This window comes from Quercus suber, unplaced genomic scaffold, assembly GCF_002906115.3.
Source record: "Quercus suber isolate HL8 unplaced genomic scaffold, Cork oak 2.0 scaffold_751, whole genome shotgun sequence".
Taxonomy (NCBI): Eukaryota; Viridiplantae; Streptophyta; class Magnoliopsida; order Fagales; family Fagaceae; genus Quercus; species Quercus suber.
In genome coordinates, this window is record NW_027070187.1 from 138855 (window position 1) to 155280 (window position 16426).

Consider the following 16426-nt stretch of genomic DNA (forward strand, 5'->3'; position numbering starts at 1 on the left):
TTTTGGGGAATAAATTTTGGTCCAACTTGTGTTTGTCTGACCAGATTTGGATTTAACAAGTTGTTTAATCTACTCCTTAAGTACTTTCTCTTATTTTATAATAGAAGCATGTTAGTAATAAGAATTAAAAATACAAACCTATAAACTATACTTTCTTTTCCCATGTGATAAGATCATATGCTATAAACTATACTGAATTGACTAGATAACAATACTTGCCACTTTGTTGAGACAACTGGGACAGAACCAAGTTAAAGATTCAGTATGAGAAATGATTCTCAAGGCTGAAAAATATGTGTGGATTGAGAAGACCTTAACTTGATTTGGCCCCCCATTATAGGCAGCCACTACTCATTTGTGCTCAAAGATCATATCAATTATCAAAGTGGGCAGTGTTTGGTGGGGAATTAAGAATTCAAGATTAGCCAAAACAGATCAAAATACTTATCCGTGGCATTAATTAGTGGGGGAAAATGGGAATAACTAAGCCAATCAAGTAGTCATTCTCACTTCAAAAAAAAAAAAAAAAGAAAAGAAAAGAAAAAGAAATCCTTAATTTTGGCCTACAAATTGAAACATCTTATCACGTACCAATGTAGGTACACCGTACACATGATGATTCTAGTAGCAATGAGGCTTTGCAAGGAGATTGAATTCCAAAAGCTCATATTTGCAACATACACCTCGCAAACATAATGGATTATTATTCTGTTTGCTAGATGATAGCATAATTAAGGTGAAAAATAGAACAAATTCTTGCCTGGGTGTTGATATGATATGACATAGAACATGGTGCATTTTTTTTTTTTGGGGCCACAAGAAAGTACATATGTCACCTTAAAAGCCCATTTTTGGGAGCTTTTTCATACACCAAAGAACTCTTTTTTTTTTTTTTTTTAAATTATAATTATTATTATAAATTGCTGGATGAATAGAATTTAAACTATTAAATGATAATCTAGAATATGTACTCATGTCCTAATTTGATGGGTCCTGCTGTCTAAAAGTTGTGCTAATCCGCAAAGATACTCTACCAGTATTTCTTCTCTTTTTTGGTAGAAGTGCATACAAAAATTTTGCTAACACAAATTTATCATCTCAAGTTTCTTTGGGACACCTTGGCATGGTTGGCTTTGTTGGATTTTTGAAATATCTTATAGTAGAAAGTAAAATAGTCTAGCCAAAGATTGAGACACTAATTTTTTTTTTTCAATTAAAAAAAAAAAAAAAACCCTCAACTCATACCCTANATATCATAGAAATAAAATCTCATGTACCTCAGAACTAATTATATATATATATATATGCCAGCTACAATTCATTTGGGCTGTCAAAGTACAGTAAACAATGCAGTGTCGTCTCTATGGTATTCTTTGTGCGGATGATGAAATGTTTTTCTACTTAACTCAATTGAATTAGTCATTTGCTTGGCGTAAGTTTCCAACCATATTGATATTTTTTATTCCAATGTTTATGCTTGCTGGTTCCATGCCAATAGAAATTCTTAACATCTTAACAACGATAAATAGCAAGAGTACAAACGATAGTGCACGTATAGGAGCAAATTTCATTGTTGTACTCAAAGCTAGAGCTTTACAAGTATGCTTTACCGTCCTCTCTGTGGAAGGACTATAATTTATCTTCAATTGTGTATGTACAATTTAAATATCTAAGCAGCAAATGAAACTGAGCTGCCAAGATGGCGTTAGGGGTTTAGCAGTTGCGGAAGCTCGTGTGAGTATATGTACATTGCGAATTACTAATGGGGCAAAAGAAAAGCCAATGGTCCACCCTGTGAGTTGAGTTATGACTCATTTGAACATTGAAGATTGAATATCTCAAAAACAGAAGGGAAAAAAAAAAGTCTCTCTGGGTCTATATAATTAATTTATTTCATTTTTTGGGGAATAAATTTTGGTCCAACTTGTGTTTGTCTGACCAGATTTGGATTTAACAAGTTGTTTAATCTACTCCTTAAGTACTTTCTCTTATTTTATAATAGAAGCATGTTAGTAATAAGAATTAAAAATACAAACCTATAAACTATACTTTCTTTTCCCATGTGATAAGATCATATGCTATAAACTATACTGAATTGACTAGATAACAATACTTGCCACTTTGTTGAGACAACTGGGACAGAACCAAGTTAAAGATTCAGTATGAGAAATGATTCTCAAGGCTGAAAAATATGTGTGGATTGAGAAGACCTTAACTTGATTTGGCCCCCCATTATAGGCAGCCACTACTCATTTGTGCTCAAAGATCATATCAATTATCAAAGTGGGCAGTGTTTGGTGGGGAATTAAGAATTCAAGATTAGCCAAAACAGATCAAAATACTTATCCGTGGCATTAATTAGTGGGGGAAAATGGGAATAACTAAGCCAATCAAGTAGTCATTCTCACTTCAAAAAAAAAAAAAAAAGAAAAGAAAAGAAAAAGAAATCCTTAATTTTGGCCTACAAATTGAAACATCTTATCACGTACCAATGTAGGTACACCGTACACATGATGATTCTAGTAGCAATGAGGCTTTGCAAGGAGATTGAATTCCAAAAGCTCATATTTGCAACATACACCTCGCAAACATAATGGATTATTATTCTGTTTGCTAGATGATAGCATAATTAAGGTGAAAAATAGAACAAATTCTTGCCTGGGTGTTGATATGATATGACATAGAACATGGTGCATTTTTTTTTTTTGGGGCCACAAGAAAGTACATATGTCACCTTAAAAGCCCATTTTTGGGAGCTTTTTCATACACCAAAGAACTCTTTTTTTTTTTTTTTTTAAATTATAATTATTATTATAAATTGCTGGATGAATAGAATTTAAACTATTAAATGATAATCTAGAATATGTACTCATGTCCTAATTTGATGGGTCCTGCTGTCTAAAAGTTGTGCTAATCCGCAAAGATACTCTACCAGTATTTCTTCTCTTTTTTGTAGAAGTGCATACAAAAATTTTGCTAACACAAATTTATCATCTCAAGTTTCTTTGGGACACCTTGGCATGGTTGGCTAAAAAAACCCTCAACTCATACCCTAAGCCTCTCTATTTATATATACTTATATAATATCTAAAATTTGAAGCCTAACATTTATTATTACTTCACTCTTATTAAGTTACATCAACATAGCATTTCAGTCAATGTCGATCCACTTTGGTACACTTCAATCCAGTTTAGTCCATTTTGATCCACTTTGGTGCACTTTAGTCCAATTCAGTCTTTTTGGTCCATTTCGATTTTTGGTCCAGTTTGGTCTACTTCAGTCCATTTAAGTCCACTTTGGTCTAATTAGGTCCATTTCGTTCCACTTTGGTCTATTCAATACACTTTAGTCTATTTCAGTGCACTTAAAATTTGGAAGACAGCTTTGGGTTGATAGTATCTGTTAATAAATCCGAATTTATTAAAAAATATATATCACAAACTCACGATTTATATAATTGCATAAGGAATGCCCGGCCCACTTGTGCACATTTTTTGGAGTTCAATAGTTGCTTTGCATCATGGGTTTTACCTAAAGAAGAAGAAAATACAAGATTGGGCGTAAACTCAATGTCCTGTGCTTATCAACTACAAGGGTTGGCCCAAGAAAACCCTCACATAAAGAACAAGTGTAAAACCTCAACCTTAACAAGCTTGGCACTGACTTTTATTGTGATTTCAAGTTTCAACCTTGTTAGATATGAAGTACATCATCATTATTCACAAAAGATGAATGAAAATTTGCATTTGAGATTCCCAAATTCTTTACTAGCCCAATTACACTTTTATATGGGCAGCAGGGATGAGAATCACTGCTCCGTAAAATATCAAAAACCAAGAGAAGGACTGCTCCGTGCTAGACAATGTCACTGAAAATATGAAATATACTTCAGGGTCACATTAATAGCAATGATTATTGATGATTTAAAAAAATGGGAATCATGCTTTGTTATTGGTTGGAAACTTGATTTATATAAAGGATCGAAGAGTCTACAGCAATTGCAATGGTAAGCACGGGTGTAGCCAAAAATTTTTTCTTGGGAGGCCAAGATAAAACAATCATATTGATTTGCAATTCAAAAAAAATTCAAAATATGACATTCATACATACATAAATGTCTTGGCGCATTAGTTTAGAAAAACAAAAATAAAATCCAAAGTAAGTCTTAACTATATATGTATCATATATATATATATATCATAAGATTACTGCTAGAATTTTTTTATCAATGTAATTCATATTAGCACTCAAAATATTAACAAGCTAATCAACCAATTGAGCATCATAAGGAAGAATTAATGAAGAGAAATTGAAGAGAGAGCACTCGGTAATGGCAATGAGTAGAGTGTTTTGGGTGGCTATAAAGTGCAAGGGAATATTGTAATAGTTTTGGGAAATTGCAAAACTTAAGTACAATATCTAAAGTGTAATACATTAGGTTTCTCAATTAAATTCAAACACATGTTTACCATGACAAATAAAATACAAACAATATTATCATTTTTAAGGACAATTAAATTCAATACAGAGTTTAATTGGGAAATATAATGTACTACACCTCAGGTTTATGACTTTATCTTATTAGAAAAATTGAATGACTAAAAAGTGATAAAAGTGAGGGGTAAAACTGTAGTAAAGGACATGGACATGGACATGGACATCAGGACATGGGATATGGTCTTAGCCTCTTAAAATTTTAAATTTTATGAGGTATTTTGTGAGTCCACTATCCAAGAATTTATTAAAATTGAACCATTCTTGCACTAGGATTGAATACTCTTGGAATATATTTCAAGGAAAAATAGTGTTACACGCACAGTCTTGCACCCAACTGTACACACAGACTCTAAATCATGTGTTCAAAACATGATTTCAACTATGCATCCCGTACACACCATGTAACTATCGCTGCTCATATTTCAAAAGTGATACTAGCAAATATTTACTTAAAACAATGAATTGAGTTAGAAGTAGAAGACAAAATGTGTGTATTTCATTCATGTATTAGTACAAAAAGTGAAGGTCTATAATGTTGTACAAATTTACAGACAAAATTGATGCTCATGATGATTTCTGCGCTAGTGGTTGAGGATGTTGAGAAAGGAAACTCGGGTCTTGACAAGACGCCTAGAGAAACCTTCAAGCACCTCTTCAACATCTTCAATGCTCGACTCCAACTTCCCCATCCAGTTCTGCACATTCTGAATGTGGATGGAGTAATCGGATTTGCTAGTCTTGTGACTAATGAGGGATTGCAATGCCACATCTACCTTGTCAAATTCATTTGCATCTGTTTCTTTACCCTCACATGCTATTTTTTTTGGGTGCACCAATTTGGAAACCACATACCAGCCACTTGATTTTGATTGCAACTTTGTTCCAGCTATAAAGTTCAAGAGTGATTCAAAGACCATAACAGTAACAACTTCTAGCTCTTTTAACATGCTAACCATAGCTAGATCTTCATTTTTCTTAGAGTACAACTTAGTTTGCATGCTCTTTAAGGCCTTCTGTGTTGCCTTTTTTATCACATTCCTAGAGGCCAAGTATTTTTCAATCTCACTTGTAAGCTCCATTTTACTGCCACGTCTTCTGCACAGGGTTGATTGAAATTCACGTGTGCATTCCTTCGTTTGTATCAATGCATCCCTTGCAAATTCAGACACATCTAAGAGCCTGAGAGATCCATCCAACAGCTCGTTAAACCATTTATGATGCTGTTCTTGGGCTAAGTCTTGTGTGCAAGGCAACAGGAGCAAGTTATCAACACAGTCATGCAAATCTTGAAGGCCAATGAGTTGCTGGAATAAAGATGTTGATGATGATGAGGTTGTTTCAGCACCTCTCAATCTGCTCAACTGGTCATTGAATTCTGAAATGAGTGGGTGTGCTCTAGTGGGAAAGCTGTTGGATCGAAAATGGTGATGGCAGGTTTCATTGACAGGAGAGGCAGCCATTTTTACCTAAAACAAGAAAGACGTCTTGCTGTTGAATGTACAATTTTGTTTATCAATTTGCTTTGCTTTAGTTAGCATCTTCTTAATATATATGATGGGTGAGGTGGACATTAGGAATCTCAATATTTTCAAATATCAATGAATTGTAACATTATTTTGATCTGGATCTAGACACTCTTTCAGCATTGTCTATGCAGTGTCTCCCTCTTGCCAGCTCCCCAACTGAATATCCAATTGTTTAAGCTTCTGAATTACAGGAGCATCTTTGCAGAAGATAACACTACATATTAGAAGCATTGAACCTGCTCTCCAACTCACTATTGCAGCAATGTTTTTGCAATGTCTCTCACCAGCTCTCCAACTCACATTCAATCACATTTAAATTCAAAAATTATAAGAGAATCTTCTTAAATTTATTCAAAATATACAATATAACAAATGACAAGAAAAGGCAATAGCCATTTTATCCAGCCTACACGCCTGCCTTTCAGGCAGATAGTCTGTACCACATCCCTCATGCACACATAAATATCATTAAATTATTAGTTTCATGCAATGAAAAGTAATGTTTATTACAACCAGACAGTAATTCCTAAAATTTGGAAAATTTTCTTCAGTGTTTAAAGTGCCGGTCATCCAGGTATTACTTGCTTCCTGTAGATTTTTAATTATAAATACATGTGTCAAATTATTCCGTACTCTTTGTTTGCCTGAATATTTTCATGTTTACAAGATAAGAGTATGTCATGGTCTCTGTTATTTATAATGAAAATTTAGCTGCACTGTTTAGTATTTAGTATATCTTTACCATGTTGGAGCTTCTACAGACCTTCACTCTGTCCACATGCTGACATGCAGAGCTGTCTAAAATCACACGTACAGCTTAATAATTTAATTGGCTAATCAGTGTGATTGTTACATCATGTTTGTGCCATAGGCAGGCAAGATCTGCCTATGCAACTTCTCCATTTCGGATCACAATGTAGGCAATTTTATTGGATGATTCAATAAAAATATGGGTTGTCCCTACAGTCAGGATTTTCAATTTCTTAAGTACAGAAATTCAAGTAAACCATATGAGTCTCAATTAATTTAGATGTGTATTAATCAATTTATTTGATACAATCAAAATATTGACAGCTAGGATGTCATGTTTTCCTTTTCTGTTTTTATGTTCAATTCCTTAAAGTGGAGGAGCTTGTTCCTTAACCAAGTTCGTACCCTGCATTCTCTAAAAGCACAATGTTACATGTTGACCAAAAATTGGAACCCGTAGGCTGGACTGCTAAAACAATCTAAGGCACCAAATTTAAAATTCAATGGCTCAAACCACTTCCTTCTGTTATTTAATTTCACAACTTCCATGTATTGAGCAAATGTGATGATCAATTGCTCTATTTTTATTACCAAATTTTGAATAGTTGACTTGAAATTTTAAATTTTATGAGGTAATTTGTGAGACCGATATCCTAGACTTAATAATGATTGAACAGTTCTTGAACAAGAAATTAATACTCTTGGAATATAATTCAATAATGACATGGGAAAATATTTGATAGAGGCAGTGAATTGACTGAAAAGTAGAAGAGAAAATGTGTTTTCATTCGTGTATTTGTACAAAAAGAGAAGGCCTATCAACTTGTATATATTTACAGCCAAAAATGGATGCCCATGATAATTTTTGAGCTAGTGGTTGAGGATATTGAGAAAGGAAACTCGGGTCTTCACTAGATGCCTTGACAAACATTCAATCACCTCTTCAACATCTTGAAGGCTTGACTCCAACTTCCCCATCCAGTCCTGCACATTCTGAACATGGATGGTGTAATCACATTTGCTTGTCTTGTGACTAATGAGAGATTGTAATGCCGCATCTACCTTCTCAAAGTCATTTCCATTTGTTTCTTCACCCTCACATGCTATTCTCTTGGGGTGCACCAGCTTGGAAACTACAAACCAACCGCTTGATTTTGATTGTAAATTTGATCCAGCTATGAAGGTCAAGAGTGATTCAAAAACCAAGATAGTTCCAGCCTCTAGCTCTTTTTAACAAGCTAACAATGGCAAGATCTTTATTTTTCTTAGATTTCAACTTAGTTTGCATGCCCTTTAAGACCTTCTTAATTGCCTTTTTTGCCACCTTCTTAGAGGCCATGTATTTTTCGACCTCCCTTGCAAGCTCCATTTTACGGCCTTGTCTTCTGCGCAGGGTTGATTGAAGTTCACGAGTGCATTCCTTTGTTTGTAACAATGCATCCCTTGCAATACCACACACATCCAAGAGCCTGAGAGATCCATCCAACAGCTCATTAAACCATTTTTGATTCTGCTCTTGGGCTAAGGCTTGTGAAAAAGGAAAGAGGAGCAAGTTATCAACACAGTCATGCAAATCTTGAAGCCCAATTAATTTCTGGCTTAATGATGTTGATGAGGAAGAGGTTGAATGTACAGTCTTGTAGCAATTACCTTGCTTTGCTTTGCTTTATTTAACATCTTCTCAATATATATGATGGGGTGAGGTAGACATAAGGAATCACAATATTTTCAAATCTCAATGAGTAGTAACATGATTTTGATCTGGATCTAGACACTCTCTTAGCATTGTCTACACAGTGTCTCCCTCTCGCCAGCTTCCCAACTCAACATCCAATTATTTTATGCTTCTTAACTTACAGGAGCATCTTTGTAGAAGATCTATATATTGAATTAGAAAATGATTGATAAAATATGAAGTTAAAATTGTAATTGAAGTTAGATGACCTAATGTTTGATAAATAATTATGCCACTAATGATGCTATATATAAAGCTGGGAAATGAGCTTATGGGAAACAATATTGCAGTGCCACCTGATTCTAAGATAATATGTCTTATTTAATTTTGTAAAACAATTACAGTTAAACCAGAGATTGCAGAAATTATTGAGAGAGTGATGACCCATTTTTTTCCTAGTGTATCCATTTATGATAGACAAGACTGCATTGTCACTTGTTCTCATAAATTGATAATTCCTCACGAATGGAAAACTTGGTCACGTACAATGAAAGGAAACATCCTTGGAAGGAAGGTGGGTTTCACAACAAGAAAAGCCTTTCACCATGTTCCCCTTTTACTATACTAACCACCAATATTATGGTCCTACCTTTCTTCATTCAGTAGTACTATGCAACTTATTGAATCATTGCTTCTGGAAACCATAAGGATTCATATATTTCTTACAATATAAGTAAACATATGAATTTCGAAAGAAATGCATATACATATCTTTGCAACTCCGGTAAATAATTAACATAACAAGATTTAAAAAATCTATGAAATGCTAATGAGAATTTAATGGATATAGCAGACAAGACAACCTGATTGTAATTAATGTAGCACATATTACACAGTTATAGTAATTTTATAATACATGTTCCACCTCATCTAAATTTAGCATTTATGTCAAACTATTATGTAATGGCGATTGCATTTATTCAAATGTATTAATAAAATTCAAAGAATTTGTATACATTTTTAACTTTACATGCTTTGAATTAATAAGAATGGATTTAAAAAGTCATAGAAAATGTAGGAATAAAATTCAAAGAATTTGTATACATTGATAACTTTACATGCTTGGAATTGAAACAGATAGATCTAAAAAGTCATGGGAAAGGTAGGAATCAAAAAAACTTTTCAATTTTCTGCATAAGACTAACTTCAATGCAGAATTTCAAGAGTCGAATTCAATGAATTGGACAAATATTATTTGTTCCACATCAATCAATATATATATATATATATAAGTAGAGACCTCATGTGGGAAAGCAAGAGGTTCTGCCAAATGGCACATTATATAATATCCTTCTCATTTAGGCTTCCACTTCATATATATTTAGAGTGTGTTTGTTTGGAGGTGAAATTGAGTATATGGAAAACTTTGGAGAGAAAATAGGAATGAAAACTTTTTTGAGTGTGTTTAGTTGGGTGGGAAAGAAGGAAAATAAATGGTAAGGCCCAAGTATTTTCTCTCCTAACCCACCCAAAAGTTCTCTAAAATGAAGAGAAAACTAAATGAGAATGAATTTTTTCTTAATTGACAAAAATAACCTGTGCATATTCTTCAAGTTGCCTTTATTTTTTTTTTTTTCTTGTCCACTAGACAGTACGTTGCCCTTTTCTTTTTCTTCTACTCCTGCTGGCCAGTTGCCTTTTCTTTTCTCTTTTTCACTGGGAGTACTGTTGCCCTTTTTTTCTTTTTGTGCTGTTGCCTTTTTTCAGTACTGTTACCATTTTTTTTTTTTCAGGGAGGTTGCCTCTCTCTTTTTTTTCTTGACAATAACATTACCTCTTCTTTTTTTGATATAATTTTTACTTTTTAATAAATTTGGATGATTGCTCTTTTTTTCTATATGATTATTTGTTACTTTTTTGTTTTATTTAAGCATCACTCTTTAACAAGAATATATAAGTAAATTTATTCAAACTTATTTTTTTCATCCTTCCACTTTTCTACTCTCAACCAACAAAAAAGGAGAGAAAATAAAATCTTTTCTATCCTCCCACTTTTCGATCCTCCCACGATTTCTATCTTCTCACTTTTCCACTCCTCCAACCCAAAGGACCCTTAGCATTTATGTCAAACTATTATGTAATGGCAAATGCATTTATTCAAATTGTTCAGGAAAAATCCTAATCCCCTCTTTGTTTATGTGTGAATTAAAATATATAATTACCAAGCAATAGCAATAGTATGGAAACAAAAAAATTTCAGCAAGCATCACATAAATACAACCACACAAGAACACCAAGTCTTACATGGAAAACCCTCCGGTGTAGAGGGAAATACCATTGGGCAGCTCCGAAAAAATATCTACTATGAAATAGAGATTACAACTATCAAATTTATGCTAAACTTGAGTGCACAATAAATTGGATGTACAATAAATAAATCTCAATGAGTAAATACAATCGCACCACAAATCCAGTAGCAAAATCTTCCTCTAAATACTCCAACTCTCCATGGTTGTAGCACTCAAAAACTCCAGGAAAACTCCACCCATTTATCTTCCTTTTGTGTAACTTGAGCAAAGAAAAATGTCTCCTTTTTCTTTTTCACTTTCTCACACTCTCATTGTGTTTCTCTCTATCTCTTCACATGGATTGCATCTCAAATGGCTGAAGCTCTCTCCTTTTGTGTTTCTTACTCACTCTGGAACTCACACACAATAGCCAAAAAATGACTCTATGGTTTAGCTCTCCACTAGAGGCCGAATGGCCTTTGCTTCTTTCTTTTCTTTTTCTTCAGCATGTCCTACATGCCTAGCATCACTTCTCATTAAGAGAAGTCAAACATCTCCCATGCTTTAGTCATTTCTCAATAAATGAAAGAGCCACATGCCTAGCATCACTTCTCATTAAGAGAAGTCAAACCTCTCCCATGCTTTAGTCATTTCTCAATAAATAAAAGAGCAAGCCTTTGAAGACTTTTGGAACAAGCTCATAAATGAGCTTTGACAAAGGTGTGCTGGAATCCAAAGGGTGTCACATGCACCCAACACAAATGTATTAATAAAATTCAAAGAATTTGTATAAATTTATAATTTTACATGCTTTGAATTGATAAAGATGGATTTAAAAAATCATGGGAAATGTAGGAATAAAATTCAAAGAATTTGTATACATTTATAACTTTATATGCTTTGAATTGAAACAAATGGATCTAAAAAGTCATGGGAAATGTAGGAATCAAAAAAAACTTTTCAATTTTCTACATAAGACTAACTTTAATGCAGAATTGCAAAAGTCAATTCAATGAATTAGACAAATATTATTTGTTCCACATCAATATATATATATATATATATATATAAGTAGAGACCTCATGTGAGAAAGTATGAGGTTCTGCCAAGTGGTACATTGTATGACATCCTTCTCATTTAAGTTTTCATCTCATCTAAATTTAGCATTTATGTCAAACTAACAAATGCATTTATTCAAATGTATTAATAAAATTCAAATAATTTGTATACATTTATACCTTTACTTGCTTTGAATTGATACGAATAGATTTAAAAAGTCATGTGAAATGTAGGAATAAAATTCAAAGAATTTGTATGCATTTATAACTTTACATGCTTTGAATTGATACATATGAATCTAAAAAGTCATAGGAAAGGTAGGAATCAAAAAAACTTTTCAATTTTTTGCATAAGTCTAACTTCAATGCAGAATTTCAAGAATCGAATTCAATGAGTTGGACAAATATGATTTGCTCCACATCAATATATATATATATATATATAAGTAGAGCTCATGTGGGAAAGCATGAGGTTCAATCAATGGAGAGGAGCTATCACTAATATATGTTTGTTCATTTTTCTTTTAGTCCAAGAAAAATTGAAAAAATCTCTTCCAAATTTTATATCGACCACAATTTTATTGCCACAAATTTTGCTCACATGCTTCTAGAAAATCAGAAAATACAATAGTCAATTGTATCATTATAAAGCATTATAGCTATGGTTAATTAATGCAAGATACCTACTTAAAGGTTGAAAAAAAAAAATCAACCTTTATTAAAAGTTCCAAAATAACACCAAAGATAGTCTATTTAAAAAAAAAAAATGAAGGAATGCATTCTCAAATAGACTTACCAAACGTAACCAAAGTGCATGCCTCAACTATATCTATAAATACCTAAGCACATAAGCTCTTCCTCTCATGCAAGTCTTTTGAAGGACAAGAAGCATACATTAAAGTTTTTGCTAATTGCACAATTTCAACACTAAGTTGTTCTCTCCCCTCCCAAAATGTCTCACAAAATTTCCATGGCTACTGCTCAAACCCAAAATCCAGATGCTAATGTACATCGTCGCTCAGCAAATTATCATCCAAGCTTATAGGGAGACCATTTCCTCTCTTATTCTAATAAATCCGAGGTATATATGTCTTCCACCTGACATGTTAGGCTACATAATAAAAATAATATTCTAATATAAATTGTGATTCATTTCATAGCCAATATTCAAATGTCATGGTCTTAAAATACATCATCTTTAAATGACAAATGATGCTTGTAAACATTGGTAACATGTTAATTTTTTATTTCGATTTCCAATTTTAGGAAACTATTGATGACTTGGAGTAAGTCCAAGGGTTGAAGGAAGAAGTGCAAAGGATGTTGATGGCTCCCATTGATAATCTTCTAGAAAAGTTGGAGTTGATTGATGCAATCCAACGCTTAGGAGTGTCTTACCATTTTGAAGGTGAGATTGATGACGTATTACAACAAATTCACAGGTATCATTATAGGTGTGATGTCCAAGAAAGTGATGATGCTCTTTACACCATTGCACTTCATTTTCGATTACTTAGACAACAAGGTTATAACTTTCTAAGTGGTAAGCACTCTTTTGGTTGGTTATTTGTTTATTTAAGAAAACTCACTCTATGTTTGGATGGAGGGAGATGAGAGAAGGGAGAAGGTGATTGGAATTTGCTAAATTTTAATATATTCTAGCTTCCTTAAATCCTTCCCCTCTATTCTCCTCACCTCTCCCTCGGTCTCTTTTCATCCCAAACATATCCTTAAACAAGCTAAAAGTTAATTTGCATGATCAAGCATTCACTTCCATCATTATTTTCATATCATCTATTAATGGCTCGCACATGTCTTGTGCTGGGTGGTAAAGTAGATATCTTCAACAAATTCAAAGACAATATGGGAAACTTCAAGGAATCACTTACTAATGATGTGAAAGAAATGTTAAGCTTTTATGAAGCTACACATATGAGGGTGCATGGAGAAGATATACTTGATGAAGCACTTAAGTTTACTACCACTCACCTTGAATCAATGGCGATTAATTTCAGCCCTCCTCTTGCCACACAATTAAGCCATGCTTTAAATCAACCTATTCGAAAGTGTTTGCCAAGGGTAGAGGCTAGGCAATACTTTTCTATCTACCAAGAAAATGCTTCACATAATGAAGTTCTACTAAACTTTGTAAAATTGGATTTTAACATGTTGCAAAAACAACACCAAAAGGAACTTAGTCATATCTCAAGGTAAGTTCATCAACTTTATCTCACTACATTGGTGTTGTAATTAAGCTTTCATTAGACATGATTTGACCAGCTAGTTTTTGTTGAAATAGTAATTTAGGTGGTGGAAAGGTATAGATGTTGTGACAAACCTATCTTTTGCATGAGATAGGGTGGTGGAGTTGTACTTCTGGATTTTGGGAGTGTACTTTGAACCCCAATACTCTCTTGCTCGGAGGATACTTACCAAAACAATTTGCATGGCATCAATCATAGATGACATTTATGATGTATATGGCACACATGAAGAACTCGAGCTCTTCACAAACGCAATTAAAAGGTTTAATGCAAGCATATAGGATCCTCTTCATCTCCATTGAAATTGATTGATATCATGATTCAAATTAAATATTACAAATCTAAAGATGTATCCAATATGACATCACTTAAAATTTTAAATGATGGAGTACTCTATGCACTATCAAATTAAAAAAAAATAAAATCATAACCATGAAATGGATTTTCTCAATTTCTATTAGAATGGAGAATATCATTTTTCAAGGTCATATCTTTACCAATAAGGATGTATCTTTACTTGTAAAAATATTAATTAAGCCCATATTAACCAATAGATGAAAATTAATGTTTTTAAAAATTAAAACATTAAAAATATTACCATTTTTATAAAAGATATTATCTTCTTTTAATGTATAACTGATTGTTGGTTTTATTCATGTGAAAGTTTTAGAGTATAGAACTCATAGTGTTCCACACACAGAAGCTAGAAAATGACTTACTTTCTCTTTCTCTGTCAACAAAACAAAATTGAAATATGCAAATTATTTATATAAAAAAAAAAATCTCAAACCTCATTATTTTGGGTACATATTGCTGGAAATTTTTCCACTCTCTCCATTTAAAGAATAAAAAGTAATTTAAGCTTCTTTGTAGCTACATTGGACCTTCTTTTTTGTTCCTTTCATGTTTGGCTTAGCTTCAAATCTCTCTCTCTCTCTCTCTCTCCTTGTTTTTATAAGAGATCTTTTACTCTGTGTTTGTTTTACCCTTGGTAGTGGTAGGAGATAAAGAAAGAGACCAATGTTTTATCCTAATAAAATAAATTTATTCAGTCACTCTTGTTTAGCTTAGCTTTTATACAGTCCATATTTATTATATTGTTCATCATTCACTATTTTTGACATAGCCCATTAAGCCATTCATAGTTTTGGGGGTGATGTAGCATGAGTTTCATAGTAGTTGTTGACAAATTTAAAAATTAATTTTGTGAAAAAAAATCAATTAAATATAACATTTTAAGAAAGATTAAGTGATTTAATTATATTATTAATTTAAAAATAAATGTTAGAAAACTTGAATAAAACAATTTAATTCATAATTTTTCATCTAATTAAACAAGCAAGTGGAATAATTTTGTATTAAAAAATTATTACTTAATTGTATATATATATATATATATATATATATATAGTACACACACACACACACACACACACATATCAATTTAGTTATTGCTTAAGCCCCAAAATACATGGCCCTGCCCTGATTTTAAAATTTTGGGGTATAAGTCAACATTGTAAACATGATTCAAATGTTTGAATTTCAGGTGGGATATAAGTTGCATAGACCAACTCCCAAAATACATGAAGTTGTGTTATAAAGTACTCTTGGATGTTTTTGAAGAAATTGAAGAAGAGATGTGCAAGGATGGAAGATTATATTGTGTTTACTACACAAAAGTTGCAGTAAGACACTATTAATTCATTTGAAACCACTCTATTTTTTTCCCAGTAATTCTCATTTTATAGTTATCAATATTTTATATGTTAATGTAACTAGATGAAAAAACTTGTTCAAGCCTACTTTGAAGAAGCCATATGGTTGAAAGAAAAATATATTCCCACAATGGAGGAATATATGAGTAATGCACTAATATCTTGTGGTTACCTCACGCTTATCACCGTATCTTTTATTGGCATGGGAGATATCGTGACCAAGGAAGCACTGGAATGGGTCATCAAGGAGCCAAAGATTGTTAGAGCAGCATCAATCATAAACAGGCTAATGAATGATATTGTTTCCAATGAGGTACATTTAGCAAATGTTATATAGCACACATATTATTAGTGGATCTTATTGAGCATTGTGACTAAAATCAAGGGACGTTAATTATTCTATTTTTTTTTTTTTTAAAACTTGAAAAAAATCGTTAAGTCACATTTGTGCTACACCTTAAAATAATTAGTCAAGTCAGAATTGAGGTTTTTGCTATTATTATAAATTCTAGATTAACCCAATATATATGTTTAATGTGGGACTCAACACACACTTGCACAACACATAATTAATATTCAATCAATTCGGGGCATCAAAATTTTAGTCTAATTAAAAGATCCTCCTACATGCAGTATGTACAAAAATTATAAA

At 32.6% G+C, this 16426-nt stretch overlaps 2 protein-coding genes and 1 pseudogene across 2 annotated transcripts; 1 reads left to right on the forward strand and 2 right to left on the reverse strand.

Annotated features, from left to right (window-relative positions):
• Window positions 1-4972: 4972 nt before the first annotated feature.
• On the reverse strand, window positions 4973-6016 carry LOC112035262 (uncharacterized). Its single transcript, XM_024068085.2, has one exon. The coding sequence runs from the start codon at window positions 5956-5958 to the stop codon at window positions 5080-5082; it is 879 nt and encodes a 292-aa protein (XP_023923853.2). The 5' UTR covers window positions 5959-6016; the 3' UTR covers window positions 4973-5079.
• Window positions 6017-6147: 131 nt separating this feature from the next.
• On the reverse strand, window positions 6148-8639 carry LOC112035263 (uncharacterized). Its single transcript, XM_024068086.1, has 4 exons — window positions 8632-8639; window positions 8065-8243; window positions 7704-7949; window positions 6148-6260 (listed from the first exon to the last, which is right to left on the reverse strand). Exons 1-4 carry the CDS (start codon window positions 8637-8639, stop codon window positions 6148-6150), a joined length of 546 nt encoding a protein of 181 aa, XP_023923854.1.
• Window positions 8640-13595: 4956 nt separating this feature from the next.
• Window positions 13596-16135, forward strand: LOC112035244 ((-)-germacrene D synthase-like; annotated as a pseudogene).
• The last annotated feature ends 291 nt before the right edge of the window (window positions 16136-16426 follow it).

Excerpts from the sequence above, each read along its gene's own strand:
- LOC112035262 (XM_024068085.2), bottom strand. The coding sequence starts at position 5,958 with ATGGCTGCCTCTCCTGTCAATGAAACCTGCCATCACCATTTTCGATCC.
- LOC112035263 (XM_024068086.1), bottom strand. Across the intron at positions 7,950-8,064 it reads AATTAAGAAGGTCTTAAAGG|CTGGATCAAATTTACAATCA; the intron begins GCATGCAAACTA and ends TGACCTTCATAG. Across the intron at positions 6,261-7,703 it reads TGTTGAAGAGGTGATTGAAT|GTTCAATGCTTCTAATATGT; the intron begins GTTTGTCAAGGC and ends GTTGGAGAGCAG.